Below are 25544 nucleotides of genomic sequence, written 5' to 3'. Positions count from 1 at the left end.
CGAGATGATTAGCTAGTTATGGATAGGAGGGAAGGGCACTTCTCCCCTGTGAAATGGGGAGGTTTCTGAGAGCCGAAGCTGCTCTGTCAGCAGCGGTGGCAGGAAGGGACCGGCGAAGGCTGACCGTGGTCCTGCTGGTCTTTGCTCTTCCCTTTGCTCCCTGCAAAGGCAGATCCATCAGGATGCGATGGAGGAGGAAGGTTTCCTGAGGGGTTTCCTGAGCTGCCACAGTCTCAGAGCTCCGGTCCAAAGCTGACAGCTCAGACGGGAGCAGCAAGGCTCTGCTGGTGTCTCTTCCCAGTTAGCGGGGACTGGGGAATCTGCGAGTGCCCTACAGCAAAGGACAGCAGGGCTGCTTCTGCCCAACCCTGGAGCACAAGTATCATAAATTTCCATTTGCTATAACAGGTGTGTTTTGCCTTTGTTTTCTGGAAAGATCAAGCTGGTGCTGAAAGCAAGGGAAAATACTTTAACTTCTTGATAACAACAGAACTTTGCTTTTTCTCGGACGTCACATATTTGGTCTCGGTATCAGAGGTACTGGCCAATCTGTTCATGCCTGAACAGTGGGTTTAAGGCATAATCAGTGCGGCTGTGGTGATAAACACACCACAAGCGTTGGTGTTGGGTGGGTGCAGCGATAGAGGAAAGGGGTGTCTGGGGCGAGGGGCTGGGCTCGGCTCCTGGCTATATACACCCTGCCCTGGCCGAGGCAGTGCAGGAGCTGCCATGGAGCCACCAACACCCGGGACCATGCGGTGGCTGGTGCTGGCTCTGCTCTGCCTCCAGCTCGGGGAGGGGGTGGTGAGGTGAGCCCTGGGGCTGGGATGGGTGCGAGGGTGCAAGGACCGGCTGCGGAGCGGGGCTCACCCTCAGCACATTGGGGTGCAGACGTGGACGGGGCCACCCGGCCACTCAGCATCTCGCTGCCATCTCCGTCTCATGCAGGATCCCCCTGAAGAAAGGCAGGTCCCTGGGGGAGGTGATGAGAGAGAACGGGGTGCCGGAGAGCTTCCTGAAGGACCTCAAAGGGGACCCTGGTAGGAAATACCTGCTCAGTAACGCTGTGGCTTACGAACCGCTAACGAACTACCTGAATGTAAGTGTCAAAGTTTCTCCTCCCTCCTCTGAGCCACCTGGCTCTGGTTTTTGGGGATGTCCTCCTCCTTTCCCGGCTGCCTGCAGGAAGCTCTGCAGTGGCTGGCTCAGCTCCGTCCCCACGCACAAGTCGAGGGGCTGCGCTGGGCACGGGCAGTTTTGCTGTCTCTGTAGCCCGGCTCCGAGGGATGTCGGGAGACGAAAGCAGGAGGCAGCTCGTCTTATTCTGAGTTGACTTCCCTTCTCAGGAAAAGCAGAGTTTGATGGTTATAGGGCAGATGACTATTTCTGGCCTTGCTGCTGACTTTGTTATGTTGTTGGCAAATCATTGCCCCTTTCTGTGCTTTAGCTGCCCTGGATGCACTCACGGACCATGAGCCCTTCCTACAACCCCTTAGCAGTTTGGCTTTCTCAGCTAGCAGAGGGCAGAACGCTGAAAACTCTCTTTCAAAAGACCAGGCAGAAACAGAAATCCTCCCATGCTTTTGTTCACAGTCCTTCTACTTCGGGGAGATCAGCATCGGGACCCCCCCCCAGAATTTCCTGGTGCTCTTTGACACCGGCTCTGCCAACCTGTGGGTGCCCTCCACTTACTGCCAGACTCCAGCCTGCGGTGAGCATCCCTCGGGGGACACAGCAGTGCCGGGGGGCTGGGGCTCTCCCCCCATCGGACTTCCTGTGAACACTGTGGGCTGGAGCTATGACAGGGAAATCAGTGAGAGCCGATGGGGTTTGGTGTTTGCTCTCTGCTCGGTGACACCGACGGGGCTGGTTTTGGGTGGCCCCTTCCCTGTGAAGCCCCTTGCTGGGGATTTCTGCCCGCGTGGGGACAGGGATGCTGAACCGAGGGCAGGATGCGACCTGGGGGCTGTGACTTTCTCTCCGTGCAGAGAATCATGCCATGTTCAACTACAGCCTGTCGTCCACCTTCTCGGATATCGGTGTGACCTACACCCTGCGCTACGGGTTCGGTGACCTGTCGGTGGTGTTAGGGTACGACACCGTGACAGTAAGTGACTTCTGATGTGGGGGTGCGTTGCTGCAATCAGGGTAAGAAGTGATTGCGGTTATGATCAGTCCAATTCAGTTAAAAATTTAGGGGGTAGCTGAAAGTACCTTCTTATTTTGGATATTAGCGTCTGAATCTCCCATGTAGATTTTACGGTGGATCAGCATAAATTTACTCAGAGACTGGGATCTGCAAACGAACTCAGTCCGAGTCCTCTGGGCTTTTCATCACTGGTTTGGGCTAAGGGATATATATCTATGGCTGTAAGTGTTTGCTTTTTACACTAATGGCTGAGCTTTGTCATTACAGGACATAAGAAATGTTCTGTTGTGAGACCAACATGCAGCAAAAGTGTGATTTTAAACTAATTTAAATGAGGCAAACCATCTTTGTGGTATTTTTATGAAATAATAAGGGTGATGGAACAAAGGCTGCTGCCGACTCCATCTCCCATCTGCAATGAGGAAGAGCTCAGCACCTCTCAGTGCAGATTTACCTTCGTGACCTTCCTGGCCACCCCTGTCTCTCCCCAGAAACTCCCTGGTGGGATGCTGCTGTCAAGGGGGATGTCAAAAACACTGACATCTCCCAGCATCTTTCCTCTCCCTCTAGATCCAGAACATTGTCGTCAAGAACCAGGAGTTCGGCCTGAGCCTGGATGAGCCCAGCAGCCCCTTTTACTACCTGGACTTCGATGGGATTTTGGGCATGTCCTACCCAGGCGTTGGCATCAGCGGTTACAACACGCTGATGCAGAACATGCAGCAGCAGAACCAACTCACGGAGCCCATCTTCAGCTTCTATTACTCACGGTGAGACCTCTTGACAGGGGATCTCTGTCTTGCATAGACACAGCCTGGAGCCATCCCTTTCCTCATTCCCGCTCCATCCACACCTTCTCCCCACACCCCTGCTTATTACACTGCTTCCTACTGAGCAGCCTGCCCGATTTGGGGTTTAATTTTGTGTCTTTACAGCAACCCAACATACAATTATGGTGGGGAAGTCATCCTCGGAGGGGTTGACCCCCAGCTGTACACTGGGGACGTTTTATGGGCTCCTGTGGTCCAGGAATTGTACTGGAAGATCAGTATCGAGGAGTAAGTGCTGCATCGTGGCTCGGAGTGGGTCTTGAGGTGGGGGAGCCTTTTCTGATGCGTTTTCTGTTGCCCTCTCCAGGTTCTCCATCGGGCCGTCAACCACCGGCTGGTGCAGCCAAGGCTGTCACGGCATCGTGGACACCGGGACGTTCCTGCTGACCATCCCAGGACAATTCATGTCAGCTTTCCTGCAGGCGCTGGGTGCAGAGGAGAGTGACGACGGGGTAGGTGGGAAGGATGCCCTGCACACACGAGGGGCCGATGCCGTGGGACAAGGACACATCTGGGTGGTAACGCTGAGCTATAAAGGGCTCGCGGCACCTGTGGAGAAAAACATCCCACCTAAAACAACACTGCAGTCGTGTGTCTCCCCTTGCAGTGGTGTAAAACAAAAATAATTCTTCCAAACATGATAAACCTGGGTCAGCACAGCCCTGCCACAGTCAGAGCTGTGCTGACCCTTAGGGAGCATGGCCGTGGTTATGGCCAGAGGAGGGACGGTGTCCAGCCCTGGGGTCCTGATCCCTCTGCCTCTCTTTGCTTCTTTTGCAGTACTCCGTCGACTGCAGCAGCATCCCAAGCATGCCCACCCTCTACTTTGCCATCAGTGGAGCCCAGTTATCGCTGCCTCCCTCTGTCTATGTCTTAAATGTAGGTGTAATTTTATCATTCCCAAATTGTATTTGCCATCACAGGGCAGTTTTGCCCAGGAGAAAGTCAGAGTTTCTTTTCAAACACAGGGGCTTCCAGCAGCCTGAGTGCTGTATTTCCCAGCACCTGATTCCCTGGTGCTTTTCCATGCCTGTATGTGTCTGTAAGGAGAGTCTAATCCTGCTCCCAGCCAAATCAGCCATGAAGGCATGGGCAGCAGAAAACCCCCGCTCTCCTCACTGGCACTGAAATTTGCTTCTTTTCCCCTGGCAGAACGACGGTGTCTGCACCGTTGCGGTTGAGAGCACATACGTGTCCTCTGACAGTGGCCAGCCGCTCTGGATCCTCGGCAACATCTTCCTCCGGCAGTATTACTCCATCTTCGACATGGCCAACAACAGAGTTGGCTTTGCCCTGTCTGCCTAGGGATGCTGAGCATCGCCCGTGGGATAATTTGTCGCTGAATCACCTTATCTTCCCTTGGACCCATGTATGGTGATGAGAAGTCTCCAACTCTCCTGGAATGAATAAAGGGCTGCAAATCTGACCGCCTCGTGTCTCATCTGGCTGTGGCTGAGCAGGATCTGGCACAGCTCTTCTTAATAAAACAACGAAGTCTGAGTTCATGCTTGAGGTTTTCAGGTGCTGCCTGGGCTTTCAGATGTGCATGGAGCCTTTGAATTTGCAGCAGTGAAAAGTTTGGGGTCACCTTTTTGATTTGGATCTGGATCCCTGCTTGAGCTGGCTGGGAAACTGGGATGACTGGGAGAAATTCAGGCTGCACCATGTGCTCAGCTGTAGCTCGGGGACCCCAGGGCTGAGCTGGTGAGGTCGCTGGAGGCTTCAGAAACCAGTTTGGAGCAGGATGTGCAGAGACAAGGAGCAACATGTGAACAGCTCTCGGTTCATTAGGTTTGGGGGAATTGCCCACACGTATTTGCAAATAAATTAGGGATTAAGAAGTGTCATGCAAGGACTCTCAGGCTGAGGAAAACGCACTGCTGTTGTTCTTGAGAAGTAAATCTCTTCATTGCTGGAGCCTTGAAGGGTGGGCGATGAGAAAGAAGAGGGTGGCGTGCCTGCGATGTGACCAAAGCTTGGGGTGTCTGGATCCCCCTCCAAGAGCAGCTGCTGGATGCAGTGTCAGACAGATCAGGCCAGTGCTGGGTGCCCGGAGCAGACCCAAGAGGCTGGTGCTGAGGTCCAGCACGGGGTGATGCACGGGAGATGCAGCGCTGAAGGGCCCCGTTGCCTGTTGTCTGACACCCATCTCCCGGTCAGATGACAGTCACCCCGCTGGAGCATGTGACCGCCCGTTAAATCTGCTGTTTTCAGCCCAATCTGCCCCGGCGGGTCCTGCAGAGCGGGGACCTCCCAGCCACCGAGAGGGAAACAGGGGGGTCACACTGTGCCCTGGGGACTCGGGGCTTGCTGGGGTCCCCACCGCTCCCTCTCGCTGTCACCCCCAGTCCCTGGAGTGTTCACGTCGCACTAAAAGGTCCATGCTCCCCGCACAGCTCCCCCACCACCACTGCCAGACCCCGAGGGTCCCGTCTGGATGGGGCCAACCCCCCCCCCCCCATGCCTCAAGCCGGCACACGCTGCCACTGCTCCCCGCCACCCTGCACATCCCCAGGCCGCTGCTGACCCGCCATGGCTGCAACAAGCCTCTGGCACCAGTGCAAGGAGCCGTGTGACCCTGGTGCAAGGAGCCGCACGACTCGCGTGCAAGGGGCTGCGTGACCCCGGTGCAAGGAGCAACACAACACCTGTGCAAGGAACTGCGTGATCCTGGTGCAAGGAGCAACACGACACCTGTGCAAGGAACTACGTGATCCTGGTGCAAGAAGCCGCACAACTCCCGTGCAAGGGGCTGCGTGATCCTGGTGCAAGGAGCAACACAACACCTGTGCAAGGAACCATGTAACTCTGGTGCAAGGAGCTGCACACCGTGCAAGGGGCTGTGTGATCCTGGTGCAAGAAGCTGCACAACTCCCGTGCAAGGAACTGCGTGGTCCTGGTGCAAGAAGCTGTATGACTCCTGTGCAAGGGGCTGCATGACCCTGGTGCAAGGAGCAACACAACACCTGTGCAAGGAACCATGTAACTCTGGTGCAAGGAGCTGCACACCGTGCAAGGGGCTGTGTGATCCTGGTGCAAGAAGCCGCACTACTCCCGTGCAAGGAACTGCGTGATCCTGGTGCAAGAAGCTGTACGACTCCTGTGCAAGGGGCTGCATGACCCTGGTGCAAGGAGCTGCACAACAGTGTGCAAGGGGCTGCATGACAACAGTGCAAGGAGCTGCACAACGCCTGTGCAAGGAACCCTGTGACTCTGGTGCAAGGAGCTGCATGACCCTGGTGCAAGGAGCTGCACAACACTGTGCAAGGAGCTGTGTGATCCTGGTGCAAGAAGCCGCACTACTCCCGTGCAAGGGGCTGTGTGATCCTGGTGCAAGGAGGTGCATGACTCCAGTGCCAGGAGCTGCATGACCCTGGTGCAAGGAGGTGCATCACAACGTGCAAGGAGCTGTATGATCCTGGTGCAAGGAGCTGCACAAGGCCCGTGCAAGGGGCTGCACGATGCCGGCCCAGCCCTGCCTTCACCCCCCGCCCCGGCGCCCACCCTCTTGGCCCTCTCCGGGGATGGTAAAACCCGTTTTTGGGGGAGGAAATCCCCTAAACCCAAACTCCCGCCGTGGCCCGGGGGGGGGGGGGACGGACTACAAGTCCCGGCAGGCGCGGGGAGCCCTGCCCGGCTCCGGACTACAGCTCCCGGCGTGCTGCGGGGCGGAGCGGGCCGCGCCGTGCCGAGCCGAGCTGTGCCGAGTCTTGCCGAGCCGGGCCGGGCCCTCCCTCGGCGCCGGAGCTGCGGGGCCGGGCCGAGCGGAGCCGAACCGGGCCGAGCGGAGCCGAACAGAGCCGAACCGAGCCACTTCGTTTCCCGCGGCGTTCCCCTCTCCCCCCGGTGAGTGCAGCGGGGCGGGGGGTCCCGGGGGCGGGAGGGGTGGGGGGCAGGCAGCCGTGCAGCGGGGCCCCCCTTGGGCCGGAGCCCTTCTGGGGGTGTTGGGTGCTCCCCCGCTCCAGCCCCATCCCCGGGCACTTTGAACTGGTAGCCGCGGGGTTGGTTGTTTTGTTTTGTTTTTTTGTTTAAGTCCTTTGCTGTAAATAATAACGACACAGACACCGCCCGCCCCCGGGGAGCGGCCCCCGCTTGCAGGCGGCTCCAGTCGGGCCGGGGCTATGGCTCTGGCTTGGGGGGGTCGGGGGGTCTCCGGTGGCTTGTCCGGGTGCCCCCTCCGAGAGCCCGAGGGTCCCAGGGGCTGCGAGCCCTCCGGCAGCCGGAGGTGACTTGCCCGGGTCGCCCTTATCAGCGTAACCCCGCTCCCCGCACCCTTTAGCCCATGCGTGGGGAAACTGAGGCACGGATGCTCCAGCCCTCGGTGCTGACAGTCGGAGCGCTGGGTTTGCTTGGGGGTTTCCGTGCACATCCCTCCCCCCCCCGCCCCGGGACGGGGTCCAAATCCCTCCCGGCCTGAGTGGCAGGAGAGTGGGGTCCCCCCTGGTGAGATGGCTGCCCCCCAGCTTTGCTGCTTTGGGGTCTGCAGAAAACAGGGGAAGAGTTGGGGTACCCGGTGTCACACAGTTTTCAGGGGATCACCAAGAGGAGCCCACTTGCTCCTCTGAGGCAGCAGGAGTTTGGCAAGGGTGTAGGAGGGGGCTGCACTCAACTTACAGCCACCGATTAATTATATTCATGAATTAATTGCGAAGCAGGAAGGATTACGACAGCTCTCATGCTCATGTCTTCTAAAGCTTCAATGAGTCAGATGATGGGGAAATTTCCTTAAAAAAAAGAAAAAAAAAAAAAAAGAGAGAGAGAAAAAAAGATGGTGGTTATTGTTGTGTTCTTCTAAGATAAATAAATAAATCCGTGTAAGTCCGGGGACAAGAACTGAGGCCTGTTTCCAGGAATCCCAGCGCTTCTGCGCATTCCCGGCCCTTGGGGAATGGGGGCAGTTTCTGATAATTTTTTTTATGTAACAGCAGAGACTCGAGCAGCCAGTGAAGGTGTGGAGTTTGGGGGATTTTTTACTTTTTCCCACCCCCTCCCTCCCTCCCCTTTAGTTTCCCCTGCCATGTTTGCTTGGCTTCATGCACGGCTGCTCCTCCGGCGGGAGGAGAGAGCGGGGCTGGTTTCTCCCAGCTGTGGGTGCCGGTAGCAGCTGAGCCTGCACTTACCTGCTACTGGGGGATCTGGTGGGGAAAACCATGCCAGGGCCGGTGGGCCTTGGGGAATTGGGCTACTGGAGTTGAGAAACCACCAGATTTAGGGTATCGGGGTAGGTGCCGATGGCCGGGGTGGGCGGTGGCGAGCGGCATGTGCTGGCCCCGCGGTGTGTGGAGGGGAGCCGGCGTGTTTTCCGAGGGATGCTGGTTTTACCTCCCGAGGGATGCTGGTTTTACCTCCTGCCCTTATCAGTAGGAAACCGCTCCGGGGTGGAGCTGGCTGCGACGGGGGCGACTCCAGCATCCGGGTGTTTGGGATGGAGGTTGTGATTCCAGCCAGGTCTTTTATTTCTTTTTCCACGCTCCGCGGCGCCGAGTTTACAGCACGTGTGTTCCCGGCCCCCCCCCCCCCACCCCCGTGCCCTGCCACCGCTTTTGCCGTGACGAGGTTTCCCCGTTTGCCGGTTTTCGGCGGTGCTGCGGGGCAAAGGGAAGAGCCCTGCGGACTCGAGCGACAAAGTGATGAATCATCGGAGCAGGGGGGGGGGACATTTCCAGGGCTGAGGGTGGGGTGACCGTGGAGCCCGAGCAGCACAGCCCTGCGGGGAAAGAAACAGCCGCTGCAGGGAAATGGGGTTGGGGAGGCCACGCTGGGGGTGGTCCCCCTCCAAAAAATACGTGTACTGAGGGTAAAAACACCCTTCTGGCTCCCTGTGACTCTCCCAACGTCGTGGGGTGCTGGGGGGGGTGTGTGTGTGTGTGCGTGCTGGGGTCTTGCTGTTGCGATGGCACGGGGGGATCTCAGCCCTGGATCGGTGTTTCCCCCCCCTTCCCTGGGGGGTGAAGAAGGATGGTGGGGAGGGACGGAGCTCTTGGGGTGCTGGGCATGGCACCTCTGGGTTCCGTCTGTGGGGGCACGTGGAGTTTGTGTTTTGTTTTTTTTTTTTTGGGGGGGGGGGTGGAGACCCTGGAGCTGCACCCACTGAAAGGGAGCTGTTTTGTAACTGCCCTGCACGGGGTTATCCCGCTCCCCGGCAAAGAGGAACCAGGCTGGGGGCGGGGGGGGGGGGGGGAACTGACTTGCCGGGGTTGGCTGAGCACAGCGGTGTCCCCGCTATGGGTGCTGCAGCCTGGCAGTGGCACCGCGCCGCTGGCACGGCCCCCGGGGTGGCATCGTGGCATCCCATGGCAGCCGTTTTGGGACAGCTTCCCTGCCCCTCTCTTTGCTGAGGGAGATTTACAGGGAGCTTCGCAGCTGCCGGACCCAGCACTGGGAGTTTTACAGCCCCGTAAAAGAGCCAGAAGCTGCTCAGAGGTGCGACGCGTGCCTGCCACCGCGCCGTGTCATGCTGGCTCCAGCCCCGGGGGCATCCCGGGGTGGCCTTTCTGCGGTGGCATCATCTCCATGAGCTCGGGGGAGGCAGGAGCTCGGGCTTTGCCAAGCTGTGGTGTGGTCCCAGTGCGGAGGTGGCCAGGGCGCATCCCCCCAGGTCAAGCCACGGTCATTGTCACCCTTGCAGCTGAAGCAGGGGAAGGCGCTGGCAATGTAATGCTTGGAGGGATGAAAAGGATGATGTCTTCGTGAACATGCAGGAAATACATGCTCGGGTTTTTTTGTTTTTTTTTGTTTTTTTGTTTTTTTTTTTCCTTCCCCACTGGTATTTCCAGAAAGCACTTTGACGGTTCCCCCTGATTCACCGCAGGGTTGGCGCTTGGGTTTCGGGCAGAGTGGGTTTTCCTGGTGGATTTGCATGCACAAAGGGTCCCAGGACATGATCAGCCCAGGGACGCAGGAGGCCGAGCCCTGTGCTCGAGGATGAGCTCTGGTTCCTACTCCTCGCCTTCGAGGGAGGCCCACGAGTTGGCTGGAGGGGGGAGGCAGCACATTTCTGAGAGAACTGGGAATGATGAGCGTGACCCTGGCCCTGATGCCGTCCCTGGTCCTGTCCAGCTGGTGCTGACAACCACCTTGGAAGAAGCCATCCCTTTTCCAAATGTCTTCCCCCTCGCTTTCTGCTGAACAAACAGGCAGCAGAGGAAAGCTATAAATATTAAATTGCAAAAACAAAGAGTAAAGAAACCACACGATTTCCCTGCAGGCAGAGGAAGAGTGCAGAGTACGCAAGGGCTGAACCCTGGGGATTTGCGGCGGGGGGGGAGGGGGGGGGGGGGGGATGTGGGGGTGTGGCTGGGTTTGCTGGGCTGGGGTCGCCTGGGGAGGGTTCAAGGTCTTTCAGTGACACATCCCAGCCCCAGGGTCCCTAGCCTTTGCAAGGAGACTGGGCCATCTTATTTTTAACAACTCTTCTAAGAATTGCTCCCGGGGTTTTGTCACCCTTCCTACGAGTGCATTCAACTCCCAACAAACTCCCCACACCCTGCTCTCTGCTTAAATCTCCTCCTTTAGTTAAATCAGTGCAACTTTCTTTCCGGATAAACCTGAAACGCCCAGGCAGCGTGCTTCCCTGATGGTTATATCCCTCTTTTTCCTTCCTATACGTGCATGCTATTAACGAAAGTGATTTACTTCTTGTATAAACAATTGTGGAGCCAAAGGTCCTGGCTCAGCCCCTTCCCCTCCGCACAGCACAGTGTTATTTGGGGGCTCTGTTTTGGTTGTAAATCCTCCTTTCAGCACGCTGCCGAACCTCCAGCGCAGTTTGTGCAGCTGCTGTGGTAGCACCCAGGTGCCAAAATCAGCAGGGCCGAGGGGGGAGCTGACCTGGGCACCTTTGGACCCCCTCCTCATGCCACATCGAGAGCAAGGAGAGGGGCTGTGGGTGCTCCCCGGTGCAGGGTCCAGGCTGGGACATTTTGGTGGCAATGGCTGGTGATGAGCTTGGGGACGGGCAGGGGAGTTTTTAGAGCCTCGGGGACAAGTGAGCGCAGCAGCTCTGGCTTTCGTCCAGGCTGTTTCCTCGAGATTTTTTTGGGGAATCACATGAGGTGGGGAATTTTTAGGGGGGAAATGAGGCGGGGGGCTGGTGGGATGGGGTCTGCAGCCACCTGGCATGCAGGAAGCGTTTCCCTGCTCCTGGCTTGCAAACCCCACGGGAGGAGGGGAGGTTGGGTGCCAGCGGGCTCGGCGCTGGCTGCAGGTCCCACCTTATCTGCAGCAGGGTGGGTGCCACGCTCAGCCCCGCTCCTTGGGGAGTGCTACAGGCTCGGGGGCAGGCGAAGAGCTCGCTTGGAGAAAGCCCAGCCTAGTGGGAAAAACCTCGGGGCTCCTTCATGATCAAACCGGCATAACTCATGCCGGGGAGGCGACAGCACCCGTAAGCGAGGATCTGACCCGGTTGCACCGGCACGGTGCCAGGGCAGGGGCTGGATTGGCAGCGGGGGCTCCCGAGAGTCGAGTTTGACCTTCACGGAGCAGGAAAGCGCCGGGCTGAGCCGGGGGGAAAGGAGGGGAGAGGAGAAACTTCTCCTCTGCGGGTAAGCGGCGATGGCTGGGTGCTCCCCGGGGTGTGAGAGGTGCTGCCGGGGCCACGATGGCAGCGGGGAGATCTCTGGGGCTGTTTGGGAGGACAAGTCACAGGTTGTCCCCAACTTGTTTATTCTTGGGGCCGGGGAACAGCTGCGGCTCCCGTGGATGGGGCGGCCGCGGCACGGTTACATGAAATCTGCCTTCTGAGAAGCCTCCTGGCCGGGCACTGGGGGCTGGACGCGGCGTATTTATAAATATTACCTCCTTGCAGCAGCATGAGCCCATGGCAGGAGGGAGGGAGGAAGGATGGGGGCGGCGCTGGGAGTGCCACTGGCACCAGGTTGCGGGGGGGGGGGCACGGGGTGGCCGCTGTCACCTTGTGCCTTCTGCTCGTGGCAAGCGGCACCGTGAACTTGGGGCGCGTGGAGCTCAAGGGCTGGTTTGACTGAGCCGTCCCTGCTTTCCGGGGCGGTTTCTAGGATTTTGGGGCACGTGGTTCCTCTAAATCCCAGCACCGTCGTGCGTTGCATCTGCTCTGCTGGAGCCCGGGGATGGTGCTGTCCTTCCAGTTCCTCTTATTGCTCGTTTATGCAGTTATTTAAGAAAACCACCCAAAGTTGCCTGCAGTCAGCCCACGTGGAGCAGGACGGGGTTTTTGCTCTTTGGCTGCGGGTTGCGAGCGGGGCCCGGGTCTCTCCCGTGCTCTTGGGAACACACGACCTTTGCCGAGGTGAGCGGGACACGGCCGCGTGTCCTTCCCCACCGGCACGGCCAAGGTCACCCCGCTCCTCTCCTCGCCCAGCCCCTGCTGAAAAGTGGACAAAATACGGGGCTGATTAATCACTCAGCGGCGCTGGGCTGCAGCTGTGGCACGTCCCCAGCCCCTGCCCTGCCGTTGGCTCATCCTCGCCCAAGGAGCGTCCTTCTGCCTGTTAACACTTTTATTTTTAATTGCCGCTGTCAGGCGGGGGGCGGGAGGGGAGGGCAGGAACTTGTCGGCTCGGGCTGTTTGCGCTGGCGGGCTGTGAATTCCCTGGGCGGTCAGTTGGACAGTGATGTTTCAATCAGGGCTCCTGCACCGGCGCCAGCCGCCCCGCGGGAAGGGCTTTTGCTCCGGTTTGGAGAGGCCACGGAGGCAGGATCTGGCCCCACTGTGGTGGGGTCCCTGGGGTCCTGTTCCCCTGCCTCCCCCAGGCTGCACCCAGACCTGGCCCATGGGTGCCAGCCTCCTCCTGCCGTGCCTGGCTGGGGTGATGGCGTGTGTGCTGTCCCTCCCCTGTGCCACACCAAGCAGAGGGGCTTTTTGGGGTGAAGGATAGGCCTTTTGGGGTGTTGGAGCAAGGCTGTGTATTATTAACCCTGTAACAGCTGCCATGCACAGGTGGGCTCTCATGGATGTATCTTGGCACAACTAGAACCAGGGGACTTCTTTATGGACCACATTTTTTCTGCCCTGGGAGTGACGCTGTGACAAGGGACACTCAGCCCTGGCTCTTGGTACCCAGGGACTGATCCTTTTGCCCCAAGCAGGTCCCTGACACCTCCCTGGTGGATCGAGCTTACCTGGGCAGTTTGGGGACCACTTCAGAGAGGGTCCTGCTGCCTTACAAAAGTTGTGTTAATATTTTTACTGGGCTGGATACCTGGGCTGCTTCCAGGAGCGGTATTTAACGCATGGAAGGGAAAACATTTGGCCTCTGACCCAAGTGCCTGTTAACAACGCCGCAGTCCACGTTTCTGAGATGCCGGGGCTAAAAACAGTCCCGGTGACTCAGTCTCTCACTGGCGTTGTCAACTGACCCTGGCTTTTATTTGCCAAGTCCCTCCGCCTTCTCCTTCTCCCTTTCAGGGCTGCATGCTCACCGTGCAGGGAAGGCGCCTTGGACGGGGATGGGGTGGCTCTGGCCACCCACCTGCCTGGCCCATCTCCTGCCTGCTGGGAGGGTGATGAGGAGGGCACTGTTGGTCTCTGGGGTTCAAAACGGGGCCATACCCCTCCTTTCCTACCACCCCATCCTCATCCCAGAGGGACACAGGCTGGATGGGACCTCTGGAGCTTCTGGTCCAGCCTTAAGTATGGCCAACGTTGGTGTTAGAGCGAGGTCTCCAAGGATGGAGATTGCCCTGCTGCCGGGGTACGGCCTCACTTATGGTGAGGAATCCCTCCCTAAAACCCTGGGTCGGACCCGTGTCCCACTGCCCCTTTCTGGCGCTGCCAACAGTGGCACCGTGCTCCTCCGGCGTGCCAATGAAGATGAAACACCTCAGCCTTCTTCCCACTGGGTGCCAGCGTTACCCGACCCCTGCCACCACGGCATAAATCACCCCGGCGGCGGTGGCCTTGCCAAGTCCGGGCGAGCGTTCCGAGGGAGAGGCCGTGGGGCCGGGCCCAGCTGCACGGGAGCGGATGGGTGCCAGCCACGTTGCTGGCAGGGTGGCCCGGCAGCGCCTCGCCGGCCCGGCACGGGGGAGCTTGATCCTCTCGGGGTGCGCGGGGAGGTGCCGCGGGTGCCCAGCGGCACAGCCAGCGCGGGTGCGAAAGGGATGTGGCGCAAAGCGGCTTTGCACAACGGCGGGGGGGGGTGTGGGGGGGGGTGTGGGTGTGTGTGGGGGGTCCCCAGCACTGTGCTGGGGTGTCACACAGGCGTCTTTGTCGTCCCTTGGCTTTGCCGTTGCCATCCTGGCTGGTGCCGGCGTGGCCGTCCCGGTGGGGGACTGGCTGTGGGTGCTGAAGGGACCCCCTCGTGCTGCCCAGCAGCGTGGGGGGTCCGATCCGGCTGCATAATGCTGGTCCTTATTCTGCATCTGCTCCGGGCACACGGAGCGTGAGGAATCCCCGTGTGCCACATCCCCTGGAGTGACAAGGGATGGTTTTTGCCCCTCTGTGTATTTGGAGGCTTTGCAGCTCCCTGGGGCGGACCCAGCCTGGGCTCCGGCACCCCGGAGCGTCCGCCGGTGATGGCTGCACCTATTTTTGCCACGCTTTTTCTCGTCTCGATTGCTAACTCCTGTGTTGCAGTGAGAAAAACAAGCAGGTTTGGAGGTTTTTTGCAACTTCCCTCCCCCCCTCCCCGCTGCTGCACCCCGTGTGGCTGCTGCTGCCTTAAAAGCAAGGTCCTGAAAATGAGGAAACACGAGGCCAGCGCAGGAGCCGGGCTGGCCCCGGCGAGGAGTACGGAGGAGCTGCGACCTGGAGGCCCCCCCAGCCCCGCCGTCCCGTGCCCAGGTAACCCCTGCCCTGTCGCCCCAGTTCCCCTCGCAGCAGGGTGGCACTGGAGCCCGTCCCACGGCTGCGGGTCCCCGTGGGGTGGTTTTGTGGGTGCCTGGTGGGCTGGCAGCTTGGTGCCGTCAGAGCTGATCTCAGTCCGGAGCAAACACCCAGCCGTCACTGACGACCCCAAAATAGTGGTGGGTGCTTCGCCCTGCCCGTGCCGGGGTGCTCTGGGCTCCCTCACTCGCCCCCCCGCCGTGTGTCTCAACACCCCCCCGCCCCGCCCCAGCATTTGAAAATGAAAAAGGAGGAAGGAAGGCTCAGCAGGCGCTTGCTGCCGGTAGCAAGAAGCGGAGCTGTTTTCACTTCTTTCTTCTCCCTTTCCTGCCCTCGTGGTTATCAATGAAGTGGCCCGGAGCGGCGGGTGGGTGGGTGGCATGGCCCCCACCCCAGCTCCCCTTCTTCCCCTGGGGTCCCCGCTCCCAGCCGAAGCTGCCGATTGATTTTTCCGCTCATAAACGGCCACAATCGACCGGGAGATAAACACACGCGAGGGAGCAGGGCCGGGCAGGCCTCGGTGCAATGAGTTCGGGGGGTTCTCAGCTCCGTCTCCAGACCTGAGCAGGACATTGCTCCCCTCTTCTCCCCCCAGCTTTTGAAGGGGTCGGCAGGGGATGTGTTGCGCTGGTGGAGCGTATGTGTGTGTGTGTGTGTGCCCGTACGTGGCAGGCAGGACAGGCAGCGGGGAGGGTAACGCAATCCCTCTGTGTTTTGCAGGGGCTAAATCTGGAAAACTGCCTCACGGCAGCTTGTATTTGTAACCCACACCTGGGCGCAGCGATGCGCTCGGGCAGGAGGCGGTGGGGTGCTGCGTGGGGGGCGGCTCTGGGTGTTTTGTCCCTTGGGGGGTGGCACTGGGTGCCCCACGGCGGCTCTCCGCAGCGGGTCCAGCAGCAGCCCGGCCCCGTGCGTTGCGGAGCAGCACCCGACGGCGCTCCAGAAGTTACCGGCGGTTGCTGAGCAGCCGACCCCCGCGCCGATGGCTGTCGCTTTATAAAATGCACCGGCAGCCCGGGTTGTGGTGACGCTGGGCTGCCGTGGGGACAGCTCGGGGCTGGGGGACGAGCGAGGGTCAGGGCAGCTCTGGGTGCCACCAGGAATCCTCCAGCTGGAGCCACCCCCCAGTGCCGCCCCGGTGCGGGGGGAGCACACTGGGCTCTTGATGAAATAACACCCCCAGAGGAAAAGCAAGAAAGGTCCCGAAATAACCGCGTCGCTAAATAGCAGCAGAGATATTTTGAAGGGAGATTAATCCCTTGGCTCTGGCCCCACGCGCTGTCCCAGCGGTGGGTCTGGTGTGTGGTGGTGGAGGGTGGCTGGTGCCTGGCCCCCCCGGGTGCTGATGGAGCCCACCGCTCTCCAGCACCCAGGGGAATTTTCACTCCAAGAGCTGCTCTGGTGTCAGGGTGCCATCCTGCAAAGCAGTGGGATTAGCTTTTTCCTGCACCCCAAGGCGGCAGGGGCAGGGTCACGGGGGTTTCAGAGCACAGGTTGAGTTTCCCTTGGGAAACCCATCCCTTTTTCTACGAGTTCCTGGGTGAACCAAGGGCCGGTGCTTTGGGGGCTGCGGCCAGGGTTGGGATCAGCCCAGCTCTGTGGCTTCTCCTGCCGACGGGCAGCGCACCCTGTGCCACGGGCAGGGGGTTGAGGGCCCACTTTCGGCACGGAAAAGCCCCCCTGCGTCCCCCCAGGCAGGAAAGGTGGAGTCAGGGTGTGGAGAGGGGCTGAGGCCATCCACCCTTTCCCTGTTCCCTCCTGTTTTCCCATCCCTCAGCCCCTCTTCTTCCTCTCCATCCCCTTCCCGTTGCTCCGTCGCCCACCCTGGGCCTCGTGCCACCTTCTTCCTCCTCCGTGACCGATGGGGACGTGTCCCCAGCAGGTGCCCTGGCAGCACCCGCCGGGAAACCCAATGCCTGGGTATGCCCTGGCCCGCTGTGCTGCCCGCTCGGAGCCAGGCAAGCTGCTGCCCCGGCACCAGGACGGACCCTCACCAGGGTCCCCTCCAGGCAGGGACCAACCTGGGGCTGCCCCGGGCTTGGGGACGAGTCTGGCTCAGCGGGAGAGCTGCTGGGTGTGCTTTATCCGGGATGCTCACATCTTTCACCTCCCTAGGAGTACCAGGCATCCCGGAGGGAGCCGCTGGCCCTCGTGCTTTATTTCTGCGCCTCTGGGCTAAGGGACGGCAGGATGTGTCCCCAGGGTGGGACGTGCCTGCACTGTGATGCCAGCCGGGCCGGGTCCCCCCCATCCTTTCCCGCTGCCGGCTGCCTCCCTCCCACCCGCCGCCCTCCCACCGGGGCTGACTCAGAGTGAAAGCAGAAGCTGCTCGGCGTTTCGGGGGGCAGGGGGGGGAAGCCAAGCAGAACCAAGCGGGTTATTTTAAACCTGACCTAATTTCCCCCTCTCTCCTTATCGGGCCCAGCTCTGGCCCCCCTTCCTCATCCTCACTCTTGGCAGCTCCCCTTCTTGGGAGCTTCCCCGGGGGAGAGGGCAGAGCTTTCGCCTCCCCCCGCCTCCGTTTCCTCTAAGGGGGGTTCTGCAGCCAGGCAGGGCGGTGGGACCAGGGCTGGTGGGGGCGAGCGGGTGCCGTGAGTGGCTACGCCCCAGCATGCTTCACATGACACCCTCCTGCCCCCACGTACCAGCTGCCCTTCCTGAAAAAAGCCAGAACCCCCTCAATTCTGCAGCGGGGCAGCTCCATCCCCACCCTCGACACCGGTTTTCCCCAGTGCCAGAGGTGCCGGTCGCTCTGGCTTTTTCCTCCTCCCCATCGTGTCCCCCCCACCCTGTGCTCATTGAGCCGGGGTCTCTGTGCAGCCGCCTGTGGGGTGTTCACAGTGTTTTGTAGGGACGTGGGTAGCTGCTTGCTTGCAAATACAGGGGCTGACCACTGAGTTTCCCAGGCACACCTTGAAATCCCTTTCCTGCTCTCCCCCGATGCTGGAAGCCCCCCCAGAATGGCCGTCTGGCCTGGCCCCTGTCCCCCTCCCTGCCCTGGCCGTGCCCCGGCTGTGCGGCGTGAGCTGGGCTTGCAAAGCACGGCCGGTCCCCCCACGCCGTGATGGCTCATCCCATCTCCTCACACCTCTTGGAGGCTTTTCCTCTCACCCTGCCCTTAATATTTGGGGTTATTACATCCCCCGTGTGCATCAGCTGTGGTTTATCTCCCTTCAGCCTTGTTTTATCTGCTGCGGGCTGTCCCCAGTGTCACTGGGTCCTTTTCCAAGGTTCTGCTGTTGCTCGTCTCCAACATTCCCCTGTGCCCTCCTCTAAGGCCGTTTGCGACAGCCGTCTTAACGAAGCTCCGATTGATAACTGTCCCAGGCTCCTCTTCTCCCATCCCCCTGCAGATGGGCCACCATGTCTAATTAATTACCTTCCTCTTGCCGTTCAATAGCTGGCTCTTGATCCATGTAATCATATTTCTGTCCATTCTGGCTTGATTTAATTTCCCCCTTAGGATATCGCGTGGCACTGTGTATCAGATGCCTCACCAAAACCCCGGTGTGTTGTATCCGCCGTGGCCCCTTTGTCTGCAATTACACATTGTATTTAAATAGCAAAACCCTCCAGATTTGTCTGGTTGTGCTGCCGCAGAGCAAACCCCGGGTGTTTGGCTCCTGCCTGTTCCCCGGGCGGTGTTTGCTTTGAGTCCCGTGCTCCGCTTTCCCTCCCACCCTGCGGATGCTGTGCTCCAGACCCCCATCCCGTACGGCATCTCCCGCGTCCCCCATCCCAGCCCCGTGTGGGAAACCAGCCCCGTGAAAAGCCATCGGCGTGCCCCGGAGAGCCCGGGTAGGGCAGCTCCCCTCGCCCCGGCATCCTCTCTCCCCGCCCCCCTTCCTCCATGGGCCGCCGTCCCCTTTGTACGGGGGAACAAGGGCCGGTCTGTGCGGTGCGGGGGCCTCGCACGCCTCCCCCCGCCTCCGCGCTCGCGTGCCGGCCCCGCACAGAAGCCGCGTTGTTTGCCCCGCGCCAGAGCTGAGGTTTTGGGGCAGCAGGGCTGAGGGTTAAACCCTGCCTCCGGCTCCTGGCACCCGCTGCCCTTTTCTTCCTGCTCGTCCCTTGCTTTCTCTTTCCCTTTCGCTCTGCTGCTCTGGTTTTTTCCTGGTACTCTTCCTGCTTTGCTCCGGTGTTTCGGAAGTTGGTGGCTCAAAGCACGTTCCAGCTGAACCCAGTGGTACGTGAGTCCATGCTCACTGGGCGCGGGGTCCCGGCTGCTCCCTACCCCTCCCCGTCCCCTCCCCGGGTTGCCCTGGCTGTCCCCAGGGAGAGCGGTGGCAGGAGGGCAGACCCGTTTGTCTGGCGTTGAGGCGATCATCCCATCTTAGTCACTGGCCGGTGCGGCTGCTCCAGGATGCCTGCTGTGCCTCAGTTTCCCCGCTGCAAAATAGGCTGTTGCTGACATGCTGTGTCCTCCTCTCAGGGTCACCTCCGTGCCCGGTGGGCGCCCGTGTCCCACCCCCCAGCCCCGGTGCACCATGGCGTCCCGCATCGGGCTGCGGATGGAGCTGATGAAGCAGCAAGCGCAGCAGGAGGCCGAGCGGGAACGCGTGCAGCAGCAGATGATGATGAACTACATGCAGCAGCAACGGATGCCGGTGGCCTCCACCCCCGCCATCAACACCCCCGTCCACTACCAGTCCCCACCGCCCGTGCCCGGAGAGGTCCTCAAGGTACAGCGGTGTCCCCCCCCGCCCCGGGGCCGAGGGGGGTGCAGGACATCCCTGATGGTTTATCTCCTCGCAGGTTCAGTCCTACCTGGAGAACCCCACCACGTACCACCTGCAGAAATCACGGGACAAGAAGGTTCAGGCTTATCTCTCGGAAACCTACGGGAACAAGTTTGCTGCCCATGTCAGCCCCGTCAGCCACTCTCCCAAGCCGCCCCCCGCCGCGTCCCCCGGCGTCCGACCCAGCCACGTCATGTCCTCCTCGGCGGGCAACAGTGCGCCCAACAGCCCCATGGCCATGCTCAACATCGGCTCCAACCCCGAGCGGGAGGTGAGGAGGTGCCGGCGGGCTGCTGGGGGAGGCAAAGGTGCTGGAAAGGGCGAAGAAGCCCGTTGGCACCTTACGTTTTTCCCTTTCAGTTCGACGAGGTCATCGATGACATCATGCGCCTGGATGACGTTTTGGGCTACATGAACCCTGAAGTCCACATGCCCAACACAGTGAGTCTCTGATGGGCGGTAGGAAGAGATCAGACCCCAGGCTGCGGGAGGGAGGGAGGGTGGCCTGGGGGTGCTTGCAGGGATGGAGGTGGCACGGAGGGGACCTGTCCCTCTGCCCCATCCCTGCAGCCACCTCGGGTGCCAGCACAACCCGGCCTCGTCCCTGGGACGGGTGTCCCCGAGGACCTGGGGCTGGGGGAAGGGAGGCAGCGAGATCTCCCTTTTGCAGCTGCGAGAGCCAGTTCTTCAGCTTCTTTTCCTCTCTAATGACAGTGAGGAGCCCTTATAAAAAGCTGGTGAGATGGGAAAGGGGTGTGGGGAGGAACCAAGAGTCTGCTGTGGCACAGGGGACACTAGTGCTGGGAGAGGTTTCCCTGCCAGAAGCTTCCTCAGAGCGGCACCGTCTCCCGGGTCGGGTCCGTATGGCAGCTTGCGCCTCCCAGTGGGATTCATCCTGCCGAGCCCTTCTCGGATGTGATTCATCTGCCCTATTTTAGATGTTGGCTGTGGGAGGGGATCAGCTGCACCCTTTGAAGTCCTGTTTTCTTTGCCACTCTGATTATAGCTGTTTTAAGGGCCCAGGAAGACAATTATACCTGCCTGGGCTACGCACTCGCATCCCAGAGGCCAAGCAGCCGGGCTTGAGCCCCGGTCCCGCAGCCCCGGATGGAGCTAACCCGCCTGTCCCTCTGGTTTTCAGCTGCCGATGTCCAGCAGTCACATGAATGTCTATAGTGGGGACCCCCAGGTGACAGCCTCTCTCGTAGGTGTCACCAGCAGCTCCTGCCCCGCTGACCTCACCCAGAAGAGAGAGCTGACAGGTACGTCCCCGGCCCCAGAGCTGGCGGGGAGCTGGCGGTGACGGCGAATGCCAAAAGAATCCGGGGCTGCCCTGTCCCCGCAGGTGGGGAGGGCAGCTCTGGGGGGGTGCTGGGGTGCTCCGACACCGATCCGGGATGCTGGTGGGGCAAGATGCAGCCCTGTCCACTCTGGGTGACGTTGTGGGTCTCTGTCACAGATGCTGAGAGCCGAGCCCTGGCGAAAGAGCGCCAGAAGAAAGACAATCACAACCTGAGTGAGTTCGGCGCTGGCTGCCCGCGGGTGGCCTGGTTCTCCCTCTCCCACCCCTGCAGCCCTTTCCCCATCACTCTTCATCCTCATTCCCCCTCTCTCTGAGCTGGGTTCCCCTTTCTGTCCCACCTCACCCTCAGGAAATACCCCCCGCCCAGGCCCCTGCCATGGCTCCCTCTTTCCTGGCTCTGCAAAATGTCCGTGGTGCAGGAGACACCCTCTTGTCCTTCTCGTGAGCACTGGGGAAAGGTCAGACCCGCCGGAGCGATGGATGGGAGCAAGGTGCCAAAGAGTTGGCCCCAGAAGTTTCTCATCCTGAGCCCCCTGACTCCAGAGGGTCTGGCCAGGGTGTGATGGTGGTTCCCAGCCCCGTGAGCTGGGAGCAGTGGCGTGGCCGGTGGGGTCTGCAGGACATCAAGCCTCTCCTGCTCCTGGCACCTCCTCACCGCCATCCCTCTCTTCTCACCTTCCAGTTGAGAGACGGCGAAGGTTTAACATCAACGACCGCATCAAAGAGTTGGGGATGCTGATCCCCAAGGCCAACGACCTGTACGTATCCGTGGTTTCTGTGGGGGCTGGGATAACTGTGGGCCTCGTGGGCTTGCTTGACCCTCGGCCCTGGGGCAAGCGATGCTTCCAGAGGGGCTTTTTGGTGGAGCAGGGGTGAGGGGACACGTTGCTGGCACGCAGGTAGCAATCTCTTTTTCCATCCTGCACGGCAGGGATGTGCGCTGGAACAAAGGGACAATCCTGAAGGCGTCTGTAGACTACATCAAGAGGATGCAGAAGGACTTGCAGAGGTCACGAGACCTGGAGAATCACTCGCGGCGTCTGGAGATGACGAATAAGCAGCTGCTGCTCCGCATCCAGGTGAGCTTCCCTGTGCTCTTCCCTCCCTCTGCTCTGCTCCAGCCCCACAAGCAGCTCACTCCTGCCCCACCGAGGGGACGGACAGGGATTCTCCCTCTTAGGGCTGTCAAGTCGCCAGGAACAAAGTCTTCAGACAAACCAGACCTCTGAGGCTCAGGTCACCACAGCGAGTGTTGTTGAGCTTTGCATGGCTCACCACTTTCCATCCTTCACCTCTTCCGTGGGCTCCTTCTCTATGAGCTTCTCGGTCCCTCTGCCCCTGCCACCTCTGTGAATGCCCATATGCCGTGTCCCCGTGCACGATGTCCCCACCAAAGGCCTCCTGTACTCTGTTGGCAGGAGCTGGAGATGCAGGCACGCGTCCACGGGCTGCCCATCTCCTCGCCCTCGGGCGTCAACGTGGCCGAACTGGCTCAGCAAGTGGTCAAGCAAGAAGCCAGCGGGGACGAAGGGACGCTGGAGCCACTGCTGCCACCCCCGGACCCCGAATCGCAGCCGCAGCCGGCGTTGCCTCCACCACCCCAGTCTCCCTACCACCAGCTGGACTTTACCCACAGCCTGAGTTTCGACGACGGTTCCCGGGGCTTCCCGGACAGCCTGGAGCCAGGCCACAGTGCTTCCTTCCCATCCCTATCCAAGAAGGAGCTGGACTTGATGTTGATGCAGGACACCATGCTGCCCTTGGCCTCCGACCCCTTGTTCTCAGCCATGTCCCCGGAGGCCTCCAAGGCCAGCAGTCGCCGGAGCAGCTTCAGCATGGAGGATGCAGACATGCTGTGACGAGGAGCTGCTCCAATGCTGGGGGCGAGGACTGGACCTTCGAGTTTGGTTAGTGAAGTTACAGGGCACTCTTCTCGCAGGAGGAGCCCGTCCTGCCGCGCACTTGAATCTACGTAGGCGTACCTTTTCTCTATGCAACGGGGGTCTCGGGTCAAGGCTCGCCGGGTTCCGCCGTGTCTTTCGCAAGCTTTTTTTTTTTTTTGCCGGGAGCTGGAGCGGACCTTCTTGGCTTGCCGTGGCGTTGGCCTGCCTGCAGATTCCCCAGCCTGGGAGTGTGATCTCAGCTGCTTTGCCTTTCAGCGAAACCCTCCCGGACCGAACCCCTTCCCCAGGGTGCTGGCTCGAAGCCGGAGCTGGCAGGAGCCTTCGAGTCCCTGGGAGGAGAGGGACGATGCTCAGAGCTTTTTGTCTGCCTTGCTGCCTCCTTGCCATCTCGCTCCGGGAGCCCGCGTCTCCACGGAGTCTTCCCCAGCGGTGGCCTCTGAGCCCCGCGGATGCTTCACGGTGCCACGTCCTTCACGGTTCCTCCTTCCTCGGAGCACCCGCTGCCTCGCCGGGTTGCAGGGCCGGAGGGAGAAGAGGTGTTAATCGGGGCACATTAATTCACGGGGCACAAGGGGATGTTGTCGGAGTGAGCTGGGTCTGAGGCCGCAAATTCGAATTGATCTTGAAGCCTTCCAAAACAGCTGGGATGGGGTGTTTGATGCTTGGTCAACCCCCTGCTGTGACCCCCCCACCTTGCAGGGGGACCTCCCGTTGGGGTTTGGCAGCACCCAGCACCCTAAAACCTCACTGGCCTCTGGACAAGGGCTTCATGGTGCCGGGTGACCTTCAGCCTTCCTCGAGACATCCCTGCAGAGGTGCCTCTGCCCTGTAACACCAAGCCCTGGCTCTTCGGGTGGAAAGATGGAAGATTTTTACACTTTTTTTGGGGATACTTGTTGAAAGAGGATGTTCTGCCCCACATCTGGGTGTGGAGATCTGGGCTGTGTCTGGGGACCAGGGGCTGGTTTGAACAAATTGCCAATCCTGAGCTGCTGCTCTGCCTATGGCTCGCGGGTTTTATTTGTCTTCCCAGTGTCGCCAGCTCATTCCCCAGCTGGGACGGCTCGGTGATGGGGAGCTGCTTTGGGAATCTTCTGCCTCCTCAGCCTGGCTGGTGGCAGGGAGGGAGCTGGGCAGGGGAGGGGGGACGCTATTCACAGGGAAAATACCGCACAAATGTAATGTAAAGCCCAAAGGGGGGAGCATAGAGAAGGCTGGGGAGAGGAGACCCCTTTGCGATCCCACGCTATAGCACAGCATCACCCCCCTCAGCCGTGGGAGCTGTGGCTGGGTGGATGCCCACACGGGGATGAGGGTCACTGTGTGCACCCCATCCTGGACCAAGGATGGGGGATGTCATGGGGTCGGGACTGTGAGGGGAAAGCCCAGCCAAGGGGAGACAAGCTTGCTCCATCGTGGCTGGATTTGGGCTTGTGAGGTGGGGGACAGCCCTGGAGAGGTGCCTGTTGGATGTGAGGGTACGGGGAAGTGCAGAAGGTGGGGAGGAGAGGGGGAAAGGAAGAAGGAGGATATGTTGGAGGTGCCCTGGGGCAGGGTCTGGCCACTGCCTGGCAGGGAGGGGAGCAGAGGGGATGTCGGGGTGCTGGGCGAGGGGCACTGGGCCGTGTCCTGGTGGGTTTGGGGCTGTTTCCCCCCATGTGTTCACGGGAGGCCTTGGCATCCTTCGTGCACTGCCGTTAGTGCCTGTAAAAAAGGATAATCCCCCCTGGCAGGGCGGCAGCACGCCGTATGGTGAGTACCTGTAGGCGTGGGTGGTCTGTGGGTCAGCGGACACAAGAGGGTCTACGTGGGTGCTTCAGGGTGGGCATACGAAATCCCCGGTCGCTTGGGATTCTTGTGGCTGGTTCTGCTGGGCCCCCGTGGGTGGGAGACGGGGCTGGCTGGGGTGCACCCTGCCCTGGGCACCGACGGGCAGAGGAGCATCCACTGCTCAGCACGAGACGTGGCGTATCCCCCAGCCGTGAGTAAACAGTTGTGGATTATTTTTTTTTTTTTAATTTTTGGGGGGGTTTGTTTGTTTTCTTTTTTTAATGCACTGTGCTCTGATTAAAAAATTTTACTACTGTTTTATAAATAAATGTATAAAAGAATGAACTGGAATGGAAGAAGAATCATTAAAATATATTTATTTACAACATTCTGGAACATTACAGTGTGGGCTGTTTCTTCTTGTCCCGGAGGAGGGAGGGTCATGATGCTCAAAGCACCCAGAGCCACTTTCCCCTAGTGATGCCACGGCCGTGCCCAGAGATCAGGGTGCAGGGGAACTGCCCTGGACTGGAGGGGCTTCTTGGGGCTTAGGGGGGTTTACTTGCAGGAAAGCCTGGCTCAGTTAGAGGGGGGAAGCACTGCTGCTCCTCTCATTCAGCCTGTCCTGGGGTCGTTTGGGGTTTTCAGGGTCCCTTGGGAAGGGTGCCAGCCCCACCGCCGGATGCTTTGGGGAGGTCCACAGCTCCCAGTGCTGAGCACAGCTGGGACTCGTGAGGTGTTGACCCATCTGCTGATTGCTTAATTGGAACCAGGCTTGGCCCCTTAATTAAAAATAGTCACAAGGCCCCAGAGAGCAGAGCTGGGAGGAGTTGTGTCCCAGGAGTTGAGCAGGTTTGAGGTGGTTTTCCTGGTCTGTGGTGACTGGGCGTGATGGTGGAGCTGTCCCAGGAGCTCAGGTGCGTTTTTTGCCTGTTGGGGATCCTGTGGGGCTGAGTGGGGGCTTTTCTGTCCCCTCCTCAGTGCTGGGCCTGGCTTAGCATCACCCCTTGTGCTGCAAAACCCCTCTGGGGGTCTGGCCGGCTGGTACA

The 25544-nt window shown here is 60.1% G+C and overlaps 2 protein-coding genes and 1 long non-coding RNA gene across 7 annotated transcripts; 2 read left to right on the top strand and 1 right to left on the bottom strand.

Annotated features, from left to right (window-relative positions):
- The first annotated feature begins 753 nt into the window (after positions 1–753).
- Positions 754–4284, top strand: LOC104364659 (pepsin B-like). The gene is made up of 9 exons (XM_042800082.1): positions 754–809; positions 949–1099; positions 1594–1711; positions 1989–2107; positions 2720–2919; positions 3085–3207; positions 3287–3431; positions 3760–3858; positions 4132–4284. Exons 1-9 carry the CDS (start codon positions 754–756, stop codon positions 4282–4284), a joined length of 1164 nt encoding a protein of 387 aa, XP_042656016.1.
- A 2355-nt stretch (positions 4285–6639) lies between these two features.
- Positions 6640–24883, top strand: TFEB (transcription factor EB). 5 transcript variants are annotated; one of them, XM_042800076.1, is made up of 10 exons: positions 6640–6823; positions 14565–14574; positions 19211–19461; positions 19535–19789; positions 19879–19959; positions 20660–20780; positions 20978–21034; positions 21504–21579; positions 21753–21900; positions 22240–24883. In XM_042800076.1, exons 3-10 carry the CDS (start codon positions 19267–19269, stop codon positions 22678–22680), a joined length of 1374 nt encoding a protein of 457 aa, XP_042656010.1. In that variant the 5' UTR covers positions 6640–6823; positions 14565–14574; positions 19211–19266; the 3' UTR covers positions 22681–24883. The 5 variants fall into 5 exon arrangements, with proteins under 5 accessions (XP_042656010.1, XP_042656009.1, XP_042656011.1 ...); XM_042800077.1 differs by lacking the exon at positions 14565–14574 and having other exon boundaries at positions 6667–6746; positions 6777–6825; positions 19212–19461; XM_042800075.1 differs by lacking the exon at positions 14565–14574 and having other exon boundaries at positions 6640–6825; positions 19212–19461.
- On the bottom strand, positions 7182–9005 carry LOC116965576. Its single transcript, XR_004409481.2, has 2 exons — positions 8325–9005; positions 7182–7703 (listed from the first exon to the last, which is right to left on the bottom strand). It is a non-coding gene; the product is annotated as an uncharacterized LOC116965576 (long non-coding RNA).
- Positions 24884–25544: the final 661 nt, after the last annotated feature.

This window comes from Tyto alba, unplaced genomic scaffold, assembly GCF_018691265.1.
Source record: "Tyto alba isolate M040663 unplaced genomic scaffold, T.alba_DEE_v4.0 Super-Scaffold_30, whole genome shotgun sequence".
Taxonomy (NCBI): domain Eukaryota; kingdom Metazoa; phylum Chordata; class Aves; order Strigiformes; family Tytonidae; genus Tyto; species Tyto alba.
The sequence above is the reverse complement of the archived record's forward strand: the minus strand, read 5'-3'. Positions and strand labels throughout refer to the sequence as shown.